Raw genomic sequence first — 24997 nt, 5'->3', positions numbered from 1 at the left:
CAGTGCTTCCCCTCAAAGGTATTCCACCTGAGCTGCTTATGAAAGGCCTGTCTCCAATGGCTGTTGAATGGAGAAGGGCAGAAATGGACTCTTGATCCCTGATGGGTTAGACCCAGTAATGACCCTTATCATTGTCACTAAGAGCATATAGCATTTCCTCTAGGACTCCTTCAGGAAGACTCTCCCAACCTGTCTCTTGAAACCCTTCACGTGAGCTATATGTCTGTGCTTGAGAAGAGGCACCAAAATGCTCCAAAACCCTTAGGCTAGCGTGACTCTGCTGGTGAGGACCATTGCCAAGTCCCTCGCAGCCCTGTTAAATACCAAGTGGAGTTGAGTCTCTCAGTGACTGCAGCTCTCTCTGCCTGAGAGAATGAACCACATGGCCTGAGAGCTGGGCAACAATGAACAAGGGACCGAGCTTCTTCCCTCTGCCTCTCCCCACTCCTCAGATCAGGCAACCAAACCTTGGTGTATCTGGCCGGGAACTGCTCTCAACTCCACCAGACCTCAAACACAGCAGATATGATCTCTTTCCCCACTTAGATCACTGTCTACCAAGGGAACACAGAAGCTGCATTGTCATGGGGAGTCCTCAAGTCTGACCTCAGGCCTCTCTGCATATCATTGAGGCCAAGTGAGGGGCATTTCTTTCTTCAGACTCTGGATTTTTGCCCCTTCTTTTTCTTTTTCTTTTTCTTTTTCTTTTTCTTTTTCTTTTTCTTTTTCTTTTTCTTTTTCTTTTTCTTTTTCTTTTTCTTTTTCTTTTTCCTTTTCCTTTTCCTTTTCCTTTTCTTTTTCTTTTTCCTTTTCTTTTTCTTTTTCTTTTTCTTTTTCTTTTTCTTTTTCTTTTTCTTTTTTCTTCTTCTTCTTCTTTTTTCTTTTTTTCTTTTTCTATTCCTTCTCCTTTTCCCTTTTCCCCATCCTTTCCTGATTATCTGGAGCCTTCCTCTACTCTTCTTGCTCTTTCTTGAGTAAGACTCTAAAGTGTTGTGGAACAGCAAACCAGAGGCTGAACACAGACCCTTTTGACCTGAAAAAAATAACTTTCTTCCACAATGTTCTTATGGAAAAAAAAAAAAAAAAAAAAAAAAAAAAAGGCAGGAAATAACTGTGCTTACCCAGCTGGTGCACACCTTTCTTTTTGAGATCCCAGCTCACCGGTCTTCACTACTGTAATGGTACCATGAACAGCACAGAAACTGTGTGGTGGCTACTCAGTTCCAGATGAGCTCTGCATCACGTCAGGGTTTGACTTTCAGGGATCTCTTGTGCTACTTGGTCTTCTCAGTAAGTTCATGTAGTTTTTCAGCTTTCCATTTGATCTTGCTTCAGATATCCACATACCATTGCCTCAACTAGAAACACAGTTTGCCTTAGGAGAATTTTTAATACCTTATAGGGAAAAATAAAACCACTTTTGATCTGAGAAGCTAAATAACAAAAAAAAAAAAAAAAAACAGAAATTGAATGGCAGAAAGCAGTGAAAGGAAACATCTAAATGTTTAACAATCTTGAAAAACCACATTGGAGGAAAAAAAATAAAAAATAAAATACTGCCATAATTTTTCTGACAGTGCTATTTTTTTTGCCATTCTTCCAGGATGCTCAATACTTGATTTAAATTGAAGGAAGGATTTACCGTGTTGCTTTTCTCTTTCATCTCCATGCCTATTACATCTTCCTTCCTACTTAGCAAGACATTTGGGCAGTTTTTGGGTGGAAGCAGAGAAGGAAAATGTTTTTTTTTTTTTTTTTTTTTTTTTTAAGTCACGACATCACTTATTTATAGTGGAGTAGGAGCACTGAAAGCAGCACAGTCTCTCTCTCTCTCCCCCTCTCTCACTCTCAGCAGCGGGGAGTCAGTTATCTAATCTGGTTGTACTCCCCTACCCACTCTCTGAGCTGCCTCTCCCCCTTGGCTGTCATTTGAGGAATGCAAGACGTATGTGATCATACTGTCTCGCTCTCTCTGTCCCCCACACCCAAAACTGCAGAAGCCATTGGCTGATTTCAGCTGAATTTGAGAAACAGGCAGGAGTTTCAAGATATTAAGTTTCTACAGCTTCTTCAGCAGAGGTGAAATCAGTTCTTAGACACTGGATAATCCACAGGGAAGAGACTGTTAAATGCCATCCAGCCACTCAGGGAACCACTTCTGTAAGTCTCAGCCTGTACAAAAATAGGTTTTAGAGACTCTCAAAAAAGCTTTTCTGGTTATTTAGCACAGAAATGAACCAAATGACCTTGACTCTTTCCTTTGTTAGCACAAGACCCAGTCCCTTGCTCTTTAGCTAAGTCTGTTACCACTAACAAGGGACAAGAGACTCTGTGGGCACCACCTGGTGCCAATGAGTAGGAGAAAGAGCTGTCAGGGATACTGCTGCTGGTATATATACTGTCCAGCCTCTGCTCTCTCCTGTGATTCATTAAAATGAATGTGACTTTGTTTCCATCTTTGTTTCTTCTCTTCTAATCTCCAGCATAATGCCCCAAACTTATCTATTAATTTGCTTTAAAGGCTGCAGCATTTGTTACCACACATCCTTAACTGAAACCCAGGGACACAATTCCATTTTCTCCTCCCTCCTGGCTGCAGAGGGAGAGGTGTTCAGCTGAGGGTTGAGAAACTGGAGAGCAAATGTGCTCCTGGAAGGAGGCAGGAGAAAAAGAGACATAGGAAGCCATGCTGTAAAGTGTAAGAGGCAGAACCAAATGCCATTGGTAGCAGCGAGGGCTCCACTCCTGGAACACAGAGAAGCAGACTTATTGAATTACTTTTATTTTCTACAGTCCCATGGGGGCTGGAGGCATTCACAGTTAAAGTGCACACAGAGAAGATCACTGATGCCAGCAGCATCTCATCATATGAGCTGTTCTACTTCCCTAATAGCCTCCATTTTTACATTAGACACATTTATGGATTTCAGTTCATCCAGCATAATGTCTGTTTCCAGCATGATGTCTGTTTCTTACTTGCCCTCTTAGCCTGGATGTCAGAAGACCCCCCTGAGGAAATACAGACAAAGCCAGGGAAACTACTGGGGGGAAAGAGATTATCCCTGCATGCAGGTATGCACTGTGTCTTTCCTTTAATGGGACAATGAATCTACCACCTGCATTTTTTCATAAATATAGTGCTGGCATCAAAAAACCTGACTGACATCCCTGAGTCTTGTCTTTGATGCTAATCCCCAGAGTGAGGCACAGTGCAGCTCTGCAGCTTTCTCTCTTTACCACATCAGTAAATGGGGTATTCCTGCAAGAATTAGGCAGATAAATGCATGGTTTGATTTTAGTGTAACATAGGTTTGTAAAAACTAAAACTTAAATGCAAATACTCTCCTGGATTCAGGTCTCACTTCCTTTGGAGGCAGTTTTGATTACGTTTCTGCTATCTGGATTTTTTTTTTCCACTATATGTCCTTCTGGAGCAACGGTAGTCATTCAAGAGACTGAATGAATCACTGATCAAAAAGTGAAAATATGTTTGACTTATTCCCATTAAACCTTTGATAGTTTAAGTCTTACTCAGTGAGGGTAAAACCCTAAGCTTTAAGAAGCAGCCAAATCTAAAAATACACCTCCCAACTTATGCTAAAAATAAGGGGTTTAGGTTTTGAACCACATTGCTGCTTTTGCTTGCCTTAAGATTTCTGGCTTTGAGAACTGTAGGTTATACTGCAGGGTATACTGCAGCTCTTTTCCTCAGGAAATACAAAATCTAGGTGTTTTTTGTTGCTTTTTAGAAATGGAAAATATAAGTTTGATAATGTAAGTTGGCCCTAAAGCTAAGCTAAGCTTAAAGAACCTTTAAGTGCCACAGGAGTTGACACTCTTCTGAAATTAATTATTAATTTTAGTTTTATCTTCTCGGACCATCTTTCTCCTTCACTAGCCAGAGGACAGGAAACATTAGGAAATACAGTATACTCAGGAGGAGAAAGCCTTATGCTCTGTGAAACATTTTCCATCTCTGGAGGCAACTGGTATTAATTCGACACCTCCTTCACCACATTCTTTGCCTTGTCCCAAAGAAAACAAAACTATGCATGCTTTAAGGATTTCACATGACTCTGGGATTTCCAATATGGATCATAAAATGTCCTGGGTTGGGGTCTCCTTGTGCGTTAGGCTTTCCTTGTGTACAAGGATGCTGCGTGGCTGTGTGCCACCAGCAGAAGAGGGGAGGGATGCTGGGGCTGAGACGTGGACAACTGCAGACCCATCAGCCAGCTCGTGGCACTGTGGGCAGTGGCCAGGTGAGTGGGACACTCACCACCTGTCCAGGATGCAGATGCCCACAGAGCAGAAGATGTGCAGAAAGAGGTCGCTGGGATGACTGTGGAGACCTGAGTTATGAAAGGGGACCAAGAGAGTTGAGTTCGTTTATGCTGCCTAGAGGCAGAAGGAGATATTACTGCTTTTAATAAGTACACCAATTTAAGAAAGGGTTTCATGACATGGTACCTGCAGCAGCAATGGGTCGTATCCTATGGCTCTGGTGGTCTTCCCCAATTCTGTGTCTTGCATTGACTGAAGAGAGCACATGAGAGAAAGAGGAGAGCACAGACCTGGCAGGCAAGAGCAAGCAGCACTTCTTAGAGTCTTGACCCTGAGGGTACCTTTCTTTTAGATATTTCCTGAAGGCATTTTAATATATTTAGAGACATCTTTCCTGGCATTAGGTAATTGATGGCGAAAGGGGGAAAAGTGTGAAGGAGGTTTGGTGAGGCCAAAAAGTTTCTCAAAATATTGATTCCTGTTGTTTGTCCAGCCGTCTTCTTCCCACCATTTCCTGCCCTTGACAAGGTGGGTCCATCTCTGTCTGACATGCATTCTTCTTGCACGGCTCATTCACTTGTCCCCGCTGCCTGGTTTATTTTCAGGGAATGATTATTCAGTGAACTCCTATGTACATGCTTCTGGAAAAGTCTTGTGGTATAGATTATGACTCCATTGGCAGCATTGTCAGGAAAAATGTTGTACTTGGCTCACACAGGAGATAATTGTAATACAAATCATGTCTTCCAGTTCCATTGTGCTTCTTGTTCTAAAGCAATATTTTCATGTGCGGCATAAAGTGGTCTTTTCAAAAGGTAGAGACTGATAGGCCTATGTGTGACTGTGAGAATTAGCCTCTCATCAAATAACTGTATAATTTTTATTCATTACATACTTAAGATGTGGGTTTTTTTTTTCCAGCTAAAATCCAGAAAGTAGTTCAAGAACAGCAACGAAAGCCTCACAGCTTTTCCACATACAAGCATTCATGAAAAAGAATTCATGAATAAAGGAAATTGGAAGAATAGCAAGAATGACTTAAAATTATGAATTTAGTAAATATCTAAAATCTTGTTTTATTATTTTATTTTCCATTTGTTTTTTGGAGGCTTTCAGAGTTCATGCATTTGAGCTATTTCCTGGGATCAAAAGGTTTAGAAATGTGGTTTTGCTAACTAGAACTCCAATTGTCAGGCAGTCACATGGTTTCTGAAAAGAAAATTTAAGAGACAACTCCAAACGCCATTGGAGCTGATGCACCAGCCAGCACTCTCCCAGGTCAAGGTATCAGCACCAGCACTGTTTGTGGGCTGGGAGCAGAGCATATGTCCTGGCTTCAGATTTTGTAAAGAGCAGTTGTGGAAGCTGTTCTTGGAGCTTCACAGCAGTGTCCCCCTCTCTATTGTCTCCAAGGGACAATGTCTCAGCAGAGGGATTTGGGAATCAGGGGTTGCTTAATCTCTAATACTTCATGTATGTGATTAATTCATGCATCAAGTACACACTGCCCTGGTCCTCCCCCAGTTCACATCCATATGATTTTTTCACTCTCCTGCCTGTGCAGGGATTAGGGACTGCTTACCTCCCCCATGAAATGCTTGTAATGACTGTAGTGAAATGTGCTGTTACTGGAATGCAGTCTGGTGTCTGCCAAAGTTTCTCTTTCCTTATACGTATTGGAAGGTCCACCAAGAAACTAAAGCATAAAATCCACTAAGGAATGTATGAGATTTGATTAGACATTAGTAATTCTTCATCTCAAGTGCCCAAGCCATGACACAAACCAGCCTATTATTCTGACTGCATTTTGTGTCACAGGAAAGGAGGAGCAAAACAGACCCACAGTGATAATTGGTGAGGAGTTGCAAGAGCAAGATTAGACAAGCAGAGAGCCTTGGTCAGAGGCTGGTTGTGTAGCACAGTTTACCGGGAGATGAAACAGAAAGTCTCACAGGGACATGTTGGGAATATCTGGGGAGATGGATGGTGCTTTCCAGGTGGAGAGCTGGCTCTAGAGGGAGTTAAAAAAAAAAAAATAGCAGTCCCTTTGCTCAGGTTCTGTCCCTTGTGATCCTGCCTACTATTTAACAAATCCCACATCATTCTTTCCATGTCAGTTCATTCCCAGAGCTCCAGACCTCCATCAACAGCAGGCTGGGGGCAGGAAGGATGCTGGAAAGGATACAGGAAGGTCAAGACCTAGATCATGGGTGTACAAGCGTGTGCACACACAGCAGGGATGAGAGAGAAGAGGAGAAGCTTGGGTGTGCATAGTGAGCATCATCTCAGTGACACAGGAAAGGAAAAGGAAACCAGCCCTCCTAGGCCTGTGGGATGGTAGGGCACAACTGGTGGGTAGGGAAGAGACAAAGGAGATAGGAACTGTGGAGCTCCAGTTTGCCCCAAGGAGGAGGGCAGAGCGGCCCCCTCAGAAGACCCCTGCTCACTTGCAGAAGGCTGGAGCGTAATGCCAGACTGGAATATATGAGCAGGAGTCTCCTTTGTAAGGCAAGTGGCTTCATCCTTCCATCTTGCTCAGCAATGGTCCAGTCTCAGCTAAAAGAGCATGGTGACTGGGCTGTCACAACCTAAAAATATTGCAGCCCCATCAGAGTGAAGCCCAGTGACAATAACACTTCTGAAATTGCCTAAAAGAGAATCTTACAGGAATTTTTTTTTTCCTCTAGGGAAAAAAAAGAATAATAAAATAAAAAATAAAATTAAAAATAAAAATAAAAATAAAAATATAAATATAAAAAAGAAGGAAGGGTAAGTCTTGAAGCAGTAAGTCTTCAAGTTCTGCAATGGGCTTAGAAAGCAAGAGGAGAAACTTAGGTCAGACATCAGGAAAATTTTCCAAGGTTGTTAAAGCACATATTGACTGAGGAGGCTCCTTAACCATGGAAGATACAAAAAAGTTACATAGCACCTACACACAACGGCAGAGGTAGACCTGATCCTGCCTTAGGAAGGAGAGATGGTCTGTCTGATGTCTTAAAGTCCTTCCACCCCCGTCTTCTGTTATTCTGTGAAACTTGGTTTATGGTTTAAATCCAGCCTGAACACATGCCTCCCAGGAAGTGTTTTAACATATGGCTGTCAGGCCAGACATTCCACTACAGCATAATTTAAAACGACAAAATCCTCTTTGTTTCATACTCAGCAAACAGAAACAGAAACCCTAAAATAGTTCAACAGAAAGACACCGAGTACCTAGGGAACACTGATGTGAGGAATGGAGAGTAGGTTAAGATTTAGTCCAAATGATCTGGAGAGATTTGTGAATCCAAATACCTGAAATAGTAGGCATTTTTAACATAACTGTCCTCAAAATATTTGTGGGCACCCTCTCAAATCTGGGCCTCACAAAAATTCAAAATACAAGTCCCACAGTCTGTATTAAATTATTCTTAAAATGGACTGTGTCACGTTTGTCACATGTGGTTCACTCTTACCTTAGATGTTTTTGCAGCCACTGGCACCATCTGCAAAGCAAGCATAAAACGCCATCTGACGTATTTCTGCCTAATTTTTGATGGGTCCTAACACAAATTGCTGTGCAGGGCAGTGGAGAGCTGCGCTCTCCAGGTTCGTGCAGTTACCTGTTACTCTATCTGCTCAGGCTGCTTTCAAAGGCCTCTTTGTCTGCAAGGTAAGAGCAGGCTGGAGATGATCTCAGACTTGAAAGCCCAGCCAAGGGAAATCATCAGGCTACAAAACCCACAAAGTCAAAAATACAGGGAGCACTGGAAAATCAACAGGAAACAATTTCTGCTGACTGAAGTTTTCAGCCTTCTTCCAAGCGCCAGCTCGCTGCAGCCTGTCAGATCGGACAAAGCAGCTACATGAGAGCAGCAATGGTCCTTGACTTAGCTCGTTAAAGCTAAGTGGCAGGGAAAGATTAGGGACTCTTCCTCAGCTGTGGTTGTATTTCTGGGCGCTTTGGGGCTGGGGTAATGCTGTGGGTTTGCAGAGTCCCGCAGGCCCTGTTTCTCCTCGCTCTTTGCCAGGGTGCCCTGGACAATGGTTGCCACAAGGGATTTCTCCCTTTCTTCTGGCTCTCGACATTAGCAGGCCTGAAATTGGTCCTGGCAGTTTGGTATGGAGCACTTCACAGCTCAGGGGATTCCTAGGCCTGTTTGGATGTCAGGTGTCTGAACACAGCTTTGTTTAGTCCGACCGCCTCTGGGCAATGCCTGTCAGGCTGGCTTAATTCAGCTGTACTTGCCAGCCCATCAGATGAGGACTCCCCACTTTCAGCCCCAGCAAAGCCAAGTGTTAATTCCTGTAGTAAAAAAAAAAAAAAAAAAAAAAAAAGAAACACTGTGGAAATGATTATGGAAGAAAAGCATTAAAAAAATAAAATAAAATACAGGCCTAAAGCTAAAGCTCTGATTTCATATCTGATGATGCTTCCCTCAGCTGCAGAAGCCAAAGGTCCGGTTCAGTGGCTCTCTGACTGGGACCTCTCTGCAGTCACAGAGGTGGAAAACCCATCCTTTCATCTCTCCGTTTCATAAAGCTTTCACAAACACATGAAAGCTAGCAAGCAGGTATGCTGTGTCCCACTTGGAGCCACTGGAGAGATTGCTGATGGTACCCAAAGCATCTCTTCTTGCTGAATTTGTTCAAGGTGAACTCCCACTCCTTATTTTATTGAGCTTTTTAAACATACTAAATGCAGGTGACTTTTAGAGGTACGGATTTTCTTCTCTCAGATCCAAAATGATCACTGAAGATCAGCTACCCTGAGCAGTGTGGCAGTACCATGCAATCTTATAAGAAAAGTCCAGCAAGTCACCTGAATCACTGCCATTGTGTGTGTATGTGTTTGAAGTAGGATTTACTTCTTGGCAACAGGAATTTTCCCCTTCCTTCCATTATAATTGTGAGTTAAAATGATGTAAGATCATGTAAGGGTGTTGCTTTGAAAAGTTTACACAGGGCCGCAGACATGAAATCCCATTACATCATCAGGTCAACAGTCCACAGCCATTGCTTTCAAATTACGTGGATTTTAAAAAAAGAAAGTTGGAAGTTATTTTTTCATTTGTCGTCTGGCCTCTGAGCCTTTACAGGTGCATTAAGTCTCCATCTGCAAGTTTTTTCCATGAGGAAAAAACCATGGTTTTTCTTTTTTATTATTTTTGTATTTTTTTTCTATGTAAAAGTTGTTCCTGGCTCTATCTTCCAGTTCCATCTAGTAGAAATATCCAAACATTAAATACTACAATCATCATAATAAAATCACAATAAGCAACACCATCTAAGTGCTCTGATATTAGGTAGCCAGTGGTTAGGAGATGATTTTACTGCTGCCCAGTCTCCACCATACTACCTCTGAAAGAAACATATTAACAGGCAGGATTAAAAAAACTGTTGAAAGGGAGAAGACAGGTTTTTTTGTCTGAAAAACTGAAAGCTGATTATTTATATATACAGGCAAATCTCATCTTGAGCAGGCAAACCCAATAATTTAATACAGGATTCTGAATCCATAAAAGTTAACTGGAAAGCAAGACTTTGCATAGTCCAACAAAAGGCACAATATATGAATAGGTTATGATAGCCTAAGGTCTACTCACTGGCTCATAAAAGACAGGTTTAGGGTTTGGAGCCTGAGTTTGGTGCAGATCAGCCAATCCCAACATCCTCCTCCTGCTCTGAGTGGCTTGGGCTCACCAAGTCCTGCTGGCACTGCTGCCTGCCTGGAGTACAGTCAGCTGCCACGCGACAGGATTGTCACACCTCTCGCCCCGTTAATCGCTGTGATTTGTGTCTTAACCTTCACTGACACTCTATGCAGCCAGAATCACTCAGTGCATATTTACCTTCTGCTCCCCACAGCTTAAACATTCCCTGACAACCTTTCCAGACTCGTAAGTTGCACCTCTTTTAGAAGATAAAGTGTTTTAATAACTGTGTAGTACCATTAATAGTCTGCCCAGCTTCGCTAACCCTTTAATAGTTAAAATCTTAACAAGTAAACCGAATTAGGTGGGTGCCTCTGCTTATCACTTTCCTATAGCATAATGAGGCCTTTTAGCTATTTATGGAGGTTTAAACCTTTTGTATTAGGTTTATGGCTGGCCAGTGGCGTGACAGCCAACTCAGACATAATTCTAAATGAATGTTTCCAAGTGGAAACTTGGAATTTGAATTCAGATGACCTTACCTCTTTTTATTATTATTATTCTTTCCTGTATGTGTTTTTCATCTTGCTCATTCTTAATTCCTTCAGTACTTATTACTGCAATAAGCCTAATCCTGTAAGTTTGTACACCCAAGTGTGGGACCATAAATACTTCTGCAGCCTCTCTGGGGTAAATCAGCTGTAACAGGATCTCCCATTGCCTCACTGAAAAATAATAATAATAATAATGGAAAGGCAAATTCCATCTGAAGACAATTCTGTGTCTGTGTTCATGTGTTTATGTCTCTGCTGTCCTTGAGTAACGCTCTGTCCTTTTGCTCCACTCCAGGCTGAGTTCTCTGAGCTGAACCTGGCTGCATATGTCACTGGTGGCTGCATGGTGGACATGCAGGTCATGAGGAACGGCACCAAGGTGGTAAGGTGAGGAGTGCCAGCTTTTCTTTATAACCAGTCTTTCTGGGGAGATCTGGGAGCAAGCAGGATGACCTCAGGGTCTGGGCAGTATCCGAAGTAGAGCAACACAGACCTGATGATTTCAAAGTTTCCCAAAATGGATGGAAAGACTGACCTGACTCTGGTGGTTTTGTATCAGGTCTCAATTGCACATTATGCCATACAGTCATAAGTTCCAGTTCAGACCCTTTATGCAACCACAAGTGCCTCCTTTTTGGGTTCTTTTTAGCCATAGACCTCCTAATAAAGGGACAGACAATGGATCTTCCTTGCCCTTGATTTTTTCTCTCCTAGTATGTCAACAAACTAACCTTCATTGTAAACAGAGGTTTGCATTCATTAGCCTACCTGTGTTAGGTCCTGACTCTGGCAGACTATCATTGCAATAGCCACAAAGCACCTCCATAAATATAATAATTTTTTTTTAAAAATAATAAAATAAAATAAAATCTCACCTTTTTTTGACTGAGATTCCTCTTGCTTCAGCCTTGGTCTGTGGTATATCTCACAGGTTAATACCATAACTCTCTTTGGTGGGGATTTCTGTCCCTGCTGGAATTACTTTGCAATTGCAGTCATTGAAAACAAAGACTCTTCCTAAGCAATGCTTCCCCAATCACACATTCAATTCACTTTCCAAAAGCATTGTTTCCCTTCTTTCTGATACCAGAGTGCCCACAATTTGGACTTAATGCTATACAAAGTGCAGTGTAGGTTGTCATATCGGTGTATGATGTTAAAATATGTCTGTTTACATAGCCCTGAAATTACTTTCCACCCCAGGCTGTATCTTTATTAGTTTCTGTCATTACAATTTTCAACTCTGTATTTCATCTTTGAAACAAAAGCTTTTCCTTTTTCATGTAGAAATCTCGTTGTTATTCCCAATCCATTTTCTAGCCTTCCTACTTCTTTCTGTACCAATTCCTTTGTCCTTTTTAGTGTATACAACATTTTGAAGTTTCATATTTTTCACACATTTAATTACTCTTTTGTCTGTTTGCTTCTTGTTCGGAAACAGAAATGCGGATATGTGTTATACCATGCAGGGAGATTTTTGAAAGGGATTATTAGAGCAGCTGAAAAATGGTGATTCTGACAGTGCTGGGCTCAGTTTAATTTCTGAGGACGTCATTTCCAGCCCAAACAGTCCAAAACAACACTTGTCACTGTCAGTTAGCTGTGACTGTGGTCCATCAATTCATTTCAGGTCTTGACACCTCTTAGTATGTCCACAAGTCTCCGTTCTTTAGTACAATTTCACGAGTCTCTGCTAAAAACTTTAAAGGTTGAGTCTGTTATATTCATTTGCTTTCTCTTGTCCCATGAATGTCTGTTTCTCAGTGAAAGACAGCATATGTCCTGTGAACCTACCGCTGGAGCATCCATCAGACAGCGCACCGCACTAATCTGCTCTTGTGTTCACTTGCTCACAACGCTGGAAGGCTTCCCAAGAACCATTTCCTAGGTTGATCACATCTTCATTTTCCTTCCCATGCCTTTCCCCTCAAAGCCATTCATACATCTGGCAGAAAGCTCATCAGCTATTAAACTGAAACTGAAGACAAAATTTATTTCACAGGAGTGTCTGTGGCATAGCATTCATGTTTCTGCTTGTGGTATATACAAATGCACCAAAACTAGCCTCATGAGGCTATTTATATATGAAATATGTATTTATATACGAAAATGCATATGTTTTTATAAGTGGCAGTGGTTCAGCTCTCTGTGTTTTCATCTATGTATGCTTATGGAGTAGGTGGATTTGCCTCTGCTTGTGTAGAGATGCATATTGCTTGTCAACACGCCAAGCTACGGTTGACATTGTTACCCAGTGAGAGCACAGAGAGTTGCACACACCAGGGTGCAACCACCTGGGTGCAGCTTGCTTCCGACTCCAGTCAAACCCCCCCATCCTGCCCACAAAGATGCTCTCCCTGGCCAGAAGCTCACCCGTGTGCACCAACCCCTCCAATGTGAATGTGGTGCTAGTCAGGGGTGAATGAGAAAAGGGGAAGGACTGAAAAGGATATAACATCATAGGAATGAGTGGTTCTAAGCTATTGTCCTCAGCAAATACTATTGAAGGAACCAAGAAGGCCTCGAGAGAGACAGGAAAGGAATTTCTGCTGCCCAAAGCACTCAGAGGCTGCTCAGTTAAGAGCTGTTTGTACTTCAGGAACAGGAAGGTCCCAGGGCCTGAGAACCACAAAAGGAATGGAAGAATTTTGGAAAAGAGATTTATCAATACTGATAATTATGATAGTAGTAAAAATAGTAAGAACAGTAAACTTTAATAAATTAGAATGGACAAAAATTGAAATGTTAGACTAATATTTATAGGATACCAAATCTTTTGACTTGGATGCAATCCTTCAGCCTTGGTGAACACAGACTGAGGCCACCAAGGAAGTGCTCTTGGTGCTGTATTTTGGTCATACACATCTTTTTTTCCATCACTTATAGGGCCTCTGCTAATTATTAAGCAAGATATTCAGTCACAAGTCAGAATGTTCCTGGCTGGTGAGATATAGTACTCATGGTGTTTTTTGAGCACCCTGAGCCCATGGAAATCTCACCTACAAGTTACAGGAAGGTAACATGGCAGTGTCTTCCTAACACGCACATTTAGGATTCTCCCCCTGCAGGAAACCTGCCTTCTTCACATTCCTCTTCAAAGCAAAGGCAACAGTGTGGTGGGTTGGTCTAAAAACAGTGAATGCACTACAGGCCAGTGGATTTTAAACCAATGACATGATAAACACTTTTGTTATCAATATTAATAATAATAGTAATAATAGTAATAAATCAATCACTAGGATATTCTCTCCAGTCTTATATAATGTTAACTGAATTATTAACTTGTTAAATTCTGCCATGAATGAGAACATACAACAGTCCTTGAAGCTCTCCATTTGCCACTTGCCTTGGAAAATTTTGGAAAAAAAAAAAAAAGAGCTTTGGAAGAATTATTGTTAACTAAAGAGAGCAAGGAACTTGGTATACAGATCTCCATGACTTCTAGCCTGTATATCTTTAAACAAGTAGTTGTTTAAAGGTTAGCACACAGTATAACTGAAGGTAGGAATGGCAGGAATTACTTTTCTTGCCTGATTTTAGTACAAGTGTAGCTCCCAATGTGTAATTTTGCAGTAACAAAACTTCTTATGCACTGGTCTTTGTTACCCCGGAACTTCTTTGGATACAGTTGGCACTACAGCTTCCTCAGTGAAATCATAAATATAGGAAACAGGAGATGGCACTTATGCATCCCGGAGGATCAGTTCCTCATTGATTTAGACAGGGTGACCACTTCAACAGAGAAGTGGTATCATATCTGGGTGCAATGAATAGGCTATTGTGGAGCAATTAAGCAGTGTGAAAAAAAAAAAAATATAAAATAAAATAAATAAAATAAAATAAAATAAAATAAAATAAAATAAAATAAAATAAAATAAAATAAAATAAAATAAAATAAAATAAAATAAAATAAAATAAATAAGCATGAGTGATGCTTACTTTTAAATCATTTGGGTGAATTTTTCATCATTCTTCCAGGGCATCTGCAACTTCCTTTTTTACAGGTCTACAGACATATACACGTGCATACAGATATACAGAACTGTCTGGAGTCTAATTTACCTTAGGAACCTCTTGGGCTGTGTCACCTCTACTGGGTTTAGACGTAAGGAATGGGATTTTTATTTCCACTTGTTCTTCATTTCTCAGAAGGGCTAACATTTACTAACATTACTAACATTTCCCACAGTGAAAACAGGCTGTCAGTGTTGGCATGGCACCTATTCTGAGGTGCATTTATGCTTTCAGGATATTATAAAAGTGTCCCAGTATAAATGTGAATTTGGGCTGTCTCTGCTTCTGACAACGCTTAGACTCCCAAACTATGATCTCAGCCTCTGCATTAGATTAAATGCAGTCCTCTGTTTGCCTTTTGGGCTTTACAAGCCTTCAGCTATTAATTCCAGTAGATGTGGGAATAAGGCAGGGATATGTTGAAAATCTGGACAGCTTTCTTACATAAGGAATACTAATGTTTCTGGGAGCATTTCAGACTTTTGAGGATATAAATTAATCATGCAACAGACTGCTCTCATCTTCTGTCTCCCCATTGAGTTGGCTTTTTTGCCATTGGGACTGATCACCCAGGGCAAAAAGTACATTTTGGTGTGTTTGCATGGGTCCTACCACCATAATGTCCTGGTGCAGACCTCACTGTACTACCACAGCACAAGCAACAGCTGATGGACCAGGAGATGCCCAGGGGCTGAAAGAGGAGGACCTTGTGTGGAACAACAGCCCTGGCAAGTGGGGAGGAGTGACAAAACTGACAGCAAGGCAGAGAGGAGCAGAGAATGTGGGACAAACCCTTTCTGTGGGAAGGATCCCTGCCATGGTTGCAGCATTTAGCCCTCCAGGCCTTGCCCGAATTTGGCTGGTCTGTGTAAGGACATGCGTGTCTCACTCAGCTTACCACAGGTGCTACGCCCTTGTCACTTGTGGCTGTGGTGTGGTCTTGAACTCTGTGTCCTCCATACAAGCACATTCACTCCTTTAATTAACACTGACTTTCCCATTGGTTCCAGCTGATTCAGTGCTCATACTAAGCTCTGTGCTCTGATAACAGGACAGCTACCTGCTGAATGACCATGCCACATAGACCAGTACCTGAAATGCTATTTTCTCAAAAGGTATTTTTGCACTGCAGTACAATCATAGCCTGAGGAGGCAATGGAGGAAACAAGGAGGAAACTGGACACCCTGTCAGCAGGCATTTTCTTGCTATTCAGAGCTTGCAGAGCCCAGGAGACTTGTATTGTGGTTAAAAAATAAATAAAATCCAAGATACAAGGCTCTTCAAAGCTTGCCAAGGATACTGTCCCCTTCCCAATGCACCTTCTCCTATCCCAGTAGACTCGATAAGCAGCTCCCTGCAAGATGTGTGTGGGTTTTCTAGCCTACAGAGGCCATGCTTACTCACCACACAGTAGCTGCACATTGCTAGGAGGTGGATGTTTTCTTGTCCCTTGAAGAGTATTCACTCCCAAGAGATGGTGGTTCCTTACAGTTCTTTACAGGGAGAATGTCCAGGGAATAGCTATCAGTTGGACGCTGATGAAGGGTGTATCAGCAGGCAGTAGATCGCCATCCAACTTCTTGCCTTCCAGCAAGTTTTTGTCAAAGAGGAACCCTAGGCTCTGTCTAGCCTATATCTTCTTAAATTTAACTCTTTATTTAATTGGGGATATTTTTTAGAATTTTTTTTTTTCTTTCAAACCAAAAATCTGAAAAACATGGGAGAATTTGTTTGGGAGAGTTTAGATTCCTAGAAACCAGATGGAAAAATATATTGTGCCTATAGCTCTCCCAAGATTCACAGGATTTGGCACACTGTATAGGACAATATGTGCTATGTATTTAACACGGAGCAACATTTGGGCAACATTTTTATATTGGTGGCATGGCAATCTCTAATGCAGAGGAGAAGTGCGTGTAACCTCGTGTGAGCTTTTAAAGTGTACCGTAGACAAAGCACCAAAGTGTCAAACGTCCTCTTCCCTTGCCTAAATACCCTTCAGAGATATCAGGCTGGGACAAGGTGTCAGACAGGGTAGACCCTGGCAAGCTGCAGTTACGCATGAAGCAATTCAACACCTCCAGCAAGTGATTCCCATGTGGGTGACGATTTACCTTCATCTTTCACTAATTTCTCCCTCTTCCTTACCTTCCTGTCCCACTTTTCTGAGCTGGAGCTGAAAAAGGCAGAGAAGTTGGGGCGTGCTTATTTATTTCTTTATTCTCAGTTGCTTCCATCTCAGCTCCTGCTGTTAAACAGCTGCTTGGAGGCCTGCTTCTCTCATCGGGGCTTACTGATCTCCCAGATGAATAATGTCCCCCTTCACCTCCGCAGCAGCTGACGCCCAGCCGACATGCAGGCAAGATGCTGACAGTTATTGGGAAAACATTTGGCGTGCAGGCAGCTGCAGAAAGCAAAAGTCACTCTGAGCAGACGAGGGTGGGGAGCATCACCGAGACTAAACCATTCCCTGGCCCCTTTTACATTTGCAGTAATTCTTTCCGATAAGAAATGTGCTGCCAGGGCCTAAAGCACTCATTAATTAGTTAATCCAGGACTGAACGCAAGAATGGTTAAAGACTGTTGTGGATTGTTTCAGTCTTGATCGGTTTTTTGTTTTGTTTTTTTTTTTTTCCTTTCCTGATTTAATTTGTCTCCTTTCCACATGGGTTCTTAGTAAGGCTTCATCTTCATCCAGGAAGCAACACAATGGAGAAGTGAAGGGCCAAATCATGCTGCACCTGTACTTTACTGGTCAAGGTGGGTCCTCATTAATGGTCTGCTACTGGAACAGACTGTAGCCTCAGCAAGCACATGGGTAGTAACAAGTTGGAGGGTGTGGAGTGGTAGATACGCCAAAGGGCAGAGCTGCCATTTGGAGGGACCTCAACGGCTGGGAAAATGCACCAACACGAACCTCATGAAGGTCAATAAGGACAATCACAAAGTCCTTCACAGAGGGAAGAATAACCCCATGGACCAGCACTGCTGGAGAGAAGCTGGAGAGAAAACAGCTCTGAGAAAAGGATCTGGTGGTCCTTCTTGTGTGCCTTTGTGGTGAGGAAGCCCAAGCACTGGTTCAATGGGCGGCATTAGCAAGGCTGTAGCTAACGAGACACTATTCACATCTGGAGTACTGTGCCCAGCTGTGAGCTCCCCCAGTATAAAGAAGACATTGACAGACTGGAATGTGTTGAGTGAAAGGCCACCAGGATTATTGGTCAAATACTGGAACAAGTGCCTGGAGAGGCTAGGGGATCTTCATCCTTGGGAATACTCGAAATTTGGCTGAACAAGACCCCAATCAACATAATGTAATTTTGTAATTTGCCCTGCAATGAGAAGGGTGTTGTATCAAATGCTCTTCAGAGGCCCTCTCTGACCTAAATAACACTGTGACTTTATTTTATGTTCTTGGAAGGTATTCAGATCACCTTCTGTGAAATCTGGGGTGCACAAGTGTTTTGAAGGCAAGCTGCTGTTGGCAGGTGTGGTTGTTATTTCTTTGAGATATCATCAGGGTCCACATGCTTTTCCTTGTCAAGGTCAGTCAGTTTACAAGGAAAACACATAACAGACTTCAGAGACTGCCACAGTGCAGATCAGAGAGTGTATGACGGGATTTTATGGCTCATTGGTCTAGCGCCGAGAAGCAAATCAGAGCATCTTCCAAGGTGCCCTCATCTATATAGAGAGGTACTGGACCTACTGCAACCATGATTACCATGATTCCTGTTTCCTACTGCTTTTGCTACACTAATCTCCCTCACACCCCGTGGTATTTCCTCAGGTGTTTCTCTATTAGTGTCCCAAAAGACCCCCTACTCCTCTCCCCCAGCCCAGTAAAGTCATGTTTTTCTCCATTCTATGTTGCTTTCTTGTTTCTCAAGAGCCAGCTCTGCCTGAGCTTACATTCATTATTTCTTTGAATAACCACAGCAAGGTTTACTTCTTTCTGTGGAAAATGACATGAGGTTTTGACTGAAAGAGATTTTTTTTCTTAGTAAATTACCCGTGTTAGCATGACATCCAACAGAACATGAAATCTAACATAATCGTAAGTGAAAATGTCATAGATTTCTTATTGCATTTCAGTAACTTAATAATAATACCATTAATGTACAGGTAAAGTTCAAAAAATAACTTGTTCCTATTTGTAAATGTCATTTTTGATTAGCCTTCAGACACCTGAGGCAGTGCATAGTTGGAGGGATTATTGTACTTCTCAGGTAGACGCAACCACTTATGGTTTGGACTTGTGCCTCAGAAACTTGCCTGAAGGCTCCATTAACTCCCAGTAATGCAAAGCTTGTTGTATCATATTGCATAATTATGCGCTTTTCTTCCTCTCCATGGCATGCCAAGCAGATAGGAGAGGTTGTGGAAGCGAACTGCTTAGTCAAAAATGTGTTGTGCAGTTGGAAGTGTTTTCTGAGGAAAGGCTCCTTGAATAATGGAGAAATGGCAGGCCCTGAGGTGAAGATGTCCTTCTTCAGTGTCCGAGGAGGATCTTTTCCTATTGACATGAAGGGCCAAGTGCCTTTCAAGATGGGCAGTCTTTAAGAAAGAGAGCAGGACAGCCCATCTTCCTCCCATAGCACAGGCAAAAAGTGCTCTGAGCTCATCACGGTACTAAGGTATCTGAGTCAGCTGCAGGTGATTATACACAGTGGGAGATGGAAGGGATTATTAAAGGGTATTTTGACAACATAATCTATTCTTGTGTGTTCTTTCTTCATGCCCATGAAGCCATTTCTGCTTCAGTGAGAACAGCTGAAGGGCCAGGAAGCAAGCCAGAGTCATGTCTAAAATCAGAAATAAGAAACAGGAGATCTCTTTAAGGCATGAAACCTCCCAGCAGGAATTGCTGTCATCATCTCTTCTCCATCCATTCACAGTGGCCGGGGACCTGTTTTCCAGAGAGAAATGTTACTGATGATCTTTTCTGAGATGATTCTCCTTTTATCATTAGAGAAGTTAGATATGGGGTCACTAGGATACCTACTGCTGCTCCTGGGTTGTTTAGCTTCCATAGCTAACATCAGTGATCTCTTAAATTGTTTTATATTCCCTCATTTCTGACAATACTGTTTCCAAAACTGCTAATGCTGTCACAGATTTAAGAGCAGATGGGTCCAATCTAAGAATTTATATTCTGCAGTCATATCTCTTCCTTCCTTTAAAATATTAGGTATTTGGGATCCAGGCTTTATACTTAGGTTGGTGTCACATCCAGTTTTACCACTAAGAGAGAAAGAAACCTCAAAGTACATTGGAACAAGTTGAAAAAGAGCTTGTTAAATGCAAACAAGCATCCTGCATCAGAGTCCAGGCTCGGGACTGGGAGTACCAGCATCTTCCCTGCCAGACAGTTGTCATCACCCAGGGGCGGTTGACTCTGGTAATTGATGGCCAATATCAAGTTCCCAGGGTAGGCTGAGCAGCTGCCATGAGCTGTGGCTAGCTTCTGGGACAAGATGGCAACTACTGTAAAGGAAGAGCAAGCCATGGGCACCCGTGGGGCTGCTTCACCATGGGGTAGCCAATCCTGTCATGCACTACTTAGAGCATTGAAGGGCTTCTGCTGCTGTGGCTGTGCCATCTGCCAGACCCTGTGGCCACGTGAGCTGCAAGGAATGTTCTTTTCCATTCCAGAGGAAAACACGATCTCACCAGTTATTTCAGTCTGAAAATTAAACTTTTCCAGTCTCCCGATTGCTATTGTTTTATTATTATCATTATTTTTAAGAAAGGATTCTTGTACCTTTTCACCACTCTGGGAATGAGTAACAGACATTTTAGTGGCCTTTATTTTGCTGGAAAGTGCTAGGAGCCAAACTAAAACCAAAAGTGCTAGGAGCAAATGAAAACAGAGCCCTCAAGGTCTGAGAAAGGGCTTCTGTAAAAGGGTGGTGGCCAAAGGTAGGCTCCAACTTTCTCCTGAAAGCTTCATCCATCCGTCACACTAAGGAAGATTTCTGACTTCAGATAGGTGTCTGTCGTGCAGCCCAGGCACTGCACCAACATGCAGAGCACAGCTCATAAGCAACACGTTTTAAATGTGTTCTACTTTCAGTTCCATTTACCTATGCCATCTCCCTGTCTATTATGTGTTTGAAGCTCACTAGGCTCCCTTGTATTCTTCCTGTGACCAAATCTATTTCTGTGAACTGTCTTTAGCAGGAGTCTAGATACAGTTTTATTCAGGACCATCCATGGTCATCTAAATGCTGGCTGGACAGATCCATGGAATATGATGGGCTCATGCTCCTGCCATTGCACTCCTAGTCCTGCCAGACTGGGGTGCTTAGGACCTGAGCTGCTGAGTTTGGCTCACCCAATGGCTTTGGCAGTGGTGTTTCAACTGTGGGACTTCTGCCGAACCTGTCTCTCTGCCAAGGTTTTGAACTTTCTTTCGTGTGAGATGCTATTGTGTTGTGTTAAACTAGGAAAAGAAAGCAGTTATACTACTGGTTAACCCAAATCCAAGGCTTGCTATTTAAAGATTTACACTCCAAGAATAAGGGGTAGCTCGCAAAAGTAATCTTCCACCAAAAAAAAAAAGTATGAATCCTCTTGTGTGAAACAATTAAGCTCTTCTCTCTTCACTTCACTTGTAATCCCAGTTACTCAGCTTTCACACTGCCACTCCCACCATGATCATTCATGTTGCTTTTACTGTCTGCAACCTTTTCTAGCCCCTCGTCTCACATTTTGCCACTGGACTCAGCTTCTCCTTTACAGACGCCTCACAGAACCCAAGGCTCTCTGGCTGATGTTTATTCGCAGCTAGTCCCAGACCCTGCACTCCTCTGCCTTGTTCTCAGTATCCATGGGAACATCATCATTGTCCCACAGTGCAAAAGAGAGATTCAGTGACCACCTTCACTGTAGAGATTCACTCTTCATCTCCTGCGTGAGAGAGTGCATGCCTTCCTACATGATGCAGACTTTGAGAATAGGCTTTTCTACATTTATTCTGTATTCTTGTGTCCGTCTTCCAAGCTGAAAAACTCTTCCTTTGCCAGGATCTGAAAAGACAAGAGCTTTTTTTTCTAAACTTTTGGCTGTCAGAGCTAAAGCTGCAGAATGCAGCTTCCCAGCCACTGCTTGTCCTCCCCCCAGCTGGCTACACTTACTCGCATGCCTCCTCCCCACCGTGGCACCAGGAGCCCACCCTTGTGTCAGGGAGTTGCTAAAGGGCAAAACCAGCAGCTTCCTCAGGGGATACCAGAGCACTGGTCTCAACCATTAACTCTGAGGCCCCAGTAAGAGCTATTCCTTAAGTCAGTCTGGGGGAAGACGAGCCATAAGAGAGATCAGTTCCTTCTTCATGTGCTCTGCAAGCAGTATGAAGGAGGAACGTGCCTGAAGCTCCTGACCCCCACAGGCCCCACAGCTGTTTAGTGAATCAGTGGAGACATGGAGTCCTGGTCATAGGAAGCTGACGAACCCTTCCTGAGGACCTGTGCCTGCCTCTGGGCTGCTTTCTACATGGCAAGTCCAGCAGAATGGAGGAGTTAAAGCTTTCCAAGATTTGCATTTATTTGCTGTTTCTCAGCAGGGGGTCACTGCTTGCTTCACCCCCATTGACACCAGGGAGGTCCATAAATCAGCCACACAGTGATAGCGCAGCCCTCCCGATGCTCATTATGCATCTTGCTGCTGGAGGAAAGCACCACCTTTGGTGCCAAGTACATTAGGGAACACGCCTGGGTTTAAAAATACTCCATGGGAGGGAATCACAACATTTCCAAACATTGGCGTCTTGCATCACAAAAGCAGAGCATGTGCCTCGCCATGTCTAGAGCAAGAACAAAAGCCCAAGGCCAACAAGCAAAATGAACAGCTCTAAAACAACAAAGCGGCTCTGGGTTCTGTATACAGTGTTTGTTGCCACAATCTGGCCCAGACTTACCATCTCCGATTTCCTTGCCAGAATGATGGAAATATAAATAGGGGCTATAAACCCAGCTCATATATCCGAAGGATTGAAATTATAGTCTCTTAGCAAGGAAAATGTTCGAGGGTAGTGAGGTAATGGGACCTGGTTACAGAGCTCATTTCTCTGAAAAACTTTAATACAGCATGGAAATTTTTCCAATGTCCTTGATGCAACCTTTGTTAAAGTATAAAGTAATCCCCCATTTCAGTGGAAAAGCCCCTTCTGTGCCTTCAAGAATGAACTGCTGAGCTCCATTTTGGAAACAGTTTATTTCCAACTGCTGTTTCCAGAGATTTCTGAAGAGCTCCAAAGGCACAGCATCACCAAGGAATGAGATCTGGCTGTTTGCAAGCTAACCCGTCGCCTCTTGGCTTACCTAGAAAGGGCCTCACTTTTCTGTCAGTTTGCTGAGAGCTGCTGCTGTTGAACCATAGGAGTCCCGGCTCCAGTCTTGCTAAACAATATTCTGGAAGTCCATGCCATGAGTCACAGAGCTGGATGAGGGGCTCTGCTCGTTTGATTAATTACATTACCATGCCTGTTCTTTATTTGTTGACTCATAGCCATAAAAGCCCGGGATGTGCTGCGTATGTAGTAAACTGATTAAAGCGGGAATGTATGTAAATGCATGGATGCGTACGATAGCTTTTTGAAATCCCTCATGATCTTCCCACCCACTGGGCATTGCTTCAATATCGAGTTCAATCGTCAGGAAACAAATTTGCTCCCTCATCTGCGTAGCACATTGCAATGAGCTTGCCAAATACAGCCAAGCTTTCTGAAAGAAAAGAGAATCCCCCCACCAGTGAATTTATGACCCTTGGCTCCCACGTGTGCCTTGTTCTTGTGCATGCCTCAGTGACATGGAAACTGTAGAAAATCTGTTTGGCCTCTTTCTACACTCTCATACTTGCAACTACGTTGGAATTTTCCTTCTTTTTTTTTTTAATGAATATGTTTTTTTGTTTGTTTTCTTACCTTCTAACGCAAGCAACACATGAGGAGAGGCCCAAAAAAGAGTAACATGTGTTAATGAAAATAAAAGGAGGAAGGCGGAGAAGAAGCACAGAGAGGCTGGAAGTACTGCTGAGTGTGGAAAGTAAAATGTCACTTCCCATGTCTCTTCCAGATCCTTCAAGCCTGATTTTGTCCTGATCCGGCAGCACGCCTACAGCATGGCGCTAGGAGAGGACTTCCGCAGCCTCATCATCGGCCTCCAGTATGGTGGCATCCACACCGTCAACTCCCTCTACTCTATCTACAACTTCTGCAGCAAGCCCTGGGTGGTAAGTGATGACCCAGCTCCACTGCATGCCAAAGCTGCAAAGCAGATATCTGGTACTGATAGAGCACCAAACTCAGCCTCCAGAGTTCTTTCATGGGAATTCACCTTTCTATGTTAAAACCACAGTCTAAACCACCTTAGCAATTCAGCTGGGAAATCTTGGGGGAAAAAACAAACAAACAAACAAACAAAAACACCTATGAACATTGCTCCTTTACCAGCCTCTAGTAATCTCAAGGTGTTATTTCCTCTCACTGAATAGGATGTGTTTCACCTTTCCCAGTCTCTGTTGTGTCAAAAACAATAATACAGTGTAAGGGAGAATAGATGAATAGTAAGAGATTAATAATAGCAGATCAGTAGGCTATCTATGTCCTGACCAAAACACAGTAAGAAAAAACAACCTTAAATGAAATATTAACCTTCACTGTTTTAAAGGGTATCTGAACTACACTGCTAGGATCTTTCATTAGATAGATGCTTGTGGTAGCCAGCTGCCCCATCCTAAGACTATGATTATCCATTTCTTGCAGAAGTGCAATAGTTTGGGTATATCATTCTAACATATCTTGTGCTCTCTTCCTACTTCTTCTGAGTGGTACTTTCTTGCAAGAATATCAGCTGAAAAGACAGTCAAGAAAGGGAAAGAGATGGTCACTTCAACAACTAGGTCTAACAAAACAAAACAAAACAAAACAAAACAACAACAACAAAAAAAGTAACTTAATATGGCAGAGATATTGGAAAGAGGCAGAAGAAAACAGGAAAATGTATAGAGTTTGTCAACAGTTCCAAAAGGAAGTGTAAGTTTATCATAAGGTGTTGGCCTGAAAGACTATACCTTGGAAACTCCTTGGGCTCCTGGGGAGCACAAGACGGTGTTTTGTGTGTTTTGTTTTTTTTTTTGCACTGGGAGCCTCCTTCACCTGTTCTTTAAATTTTGTCAAGTTCACCTTGTAATCTCAGAAAACATGAAAAAATATAGCATTGGCTTTTCTCAGCCCCGAATCTAAGTTTACAGTAACCCCCCATAACTGTTATGACCAACTCTAAGTCATTAGGATCTGAAGGAGCAGGACAGCCTGAGGAATGAGGCTGGCAGGAAGGAGTTAGATGTCAATACCTTTCTGGAGTCTACATCTGGGTCTCCAAGCAGTTTCATTGGAAAGCACCCTCACTGATCACTGACATTGCCAGAATGGAAAAATTCCACTGCATTGTTCTAGGTGCAAAGCAGGGAACAACAAGGTATATGGATCTGCCAAGGATAAAGCACTTTCC

General features: G+C 42.6%; 1 protein-coding gene across 2 annotated transcripts in view; it reads left to right on the top strand.

The window, feature by feature from the left end:
* Positions 1-24997, top strand: part of SYN3 (synapsin III) — a gene marked incomplete at both ends in the record, with an annotated part of 168787 nt that overhangs the window by 15803 nt on the left and 127987 nt on the right. For both annotated transcript variants that reach the window (XM_084299840.1, XM_084299839.1), the window contains 2 exons: positions 10767-10858; positions 23561-23717. In XM_084299840.1, the coding sequence (XP_084155966.1) occupies positions 10767-10858; positions 23561-23717 (249 nt within the window). The remainder of the gene's footprint in view (positions 1-10766; positions 10859-23560; positions 23718-24997) is intronic.

Source organism: Netta rufina, assembly GCF_964035555.1.
Source record: "Netta rufina genome assembly, chromosome: 1".
NCBI classification, from domain to species: Eukaryota; Metazoa; Chordata; class Aves; order Anseriformes; family Anatidae; genus Netta; species Netta rufina.
The sequence above is the reverse complement of the archived record's forward strand: the minus strand, read 5'-3'. Positions and strand labels throughout refer to the sequence as shown.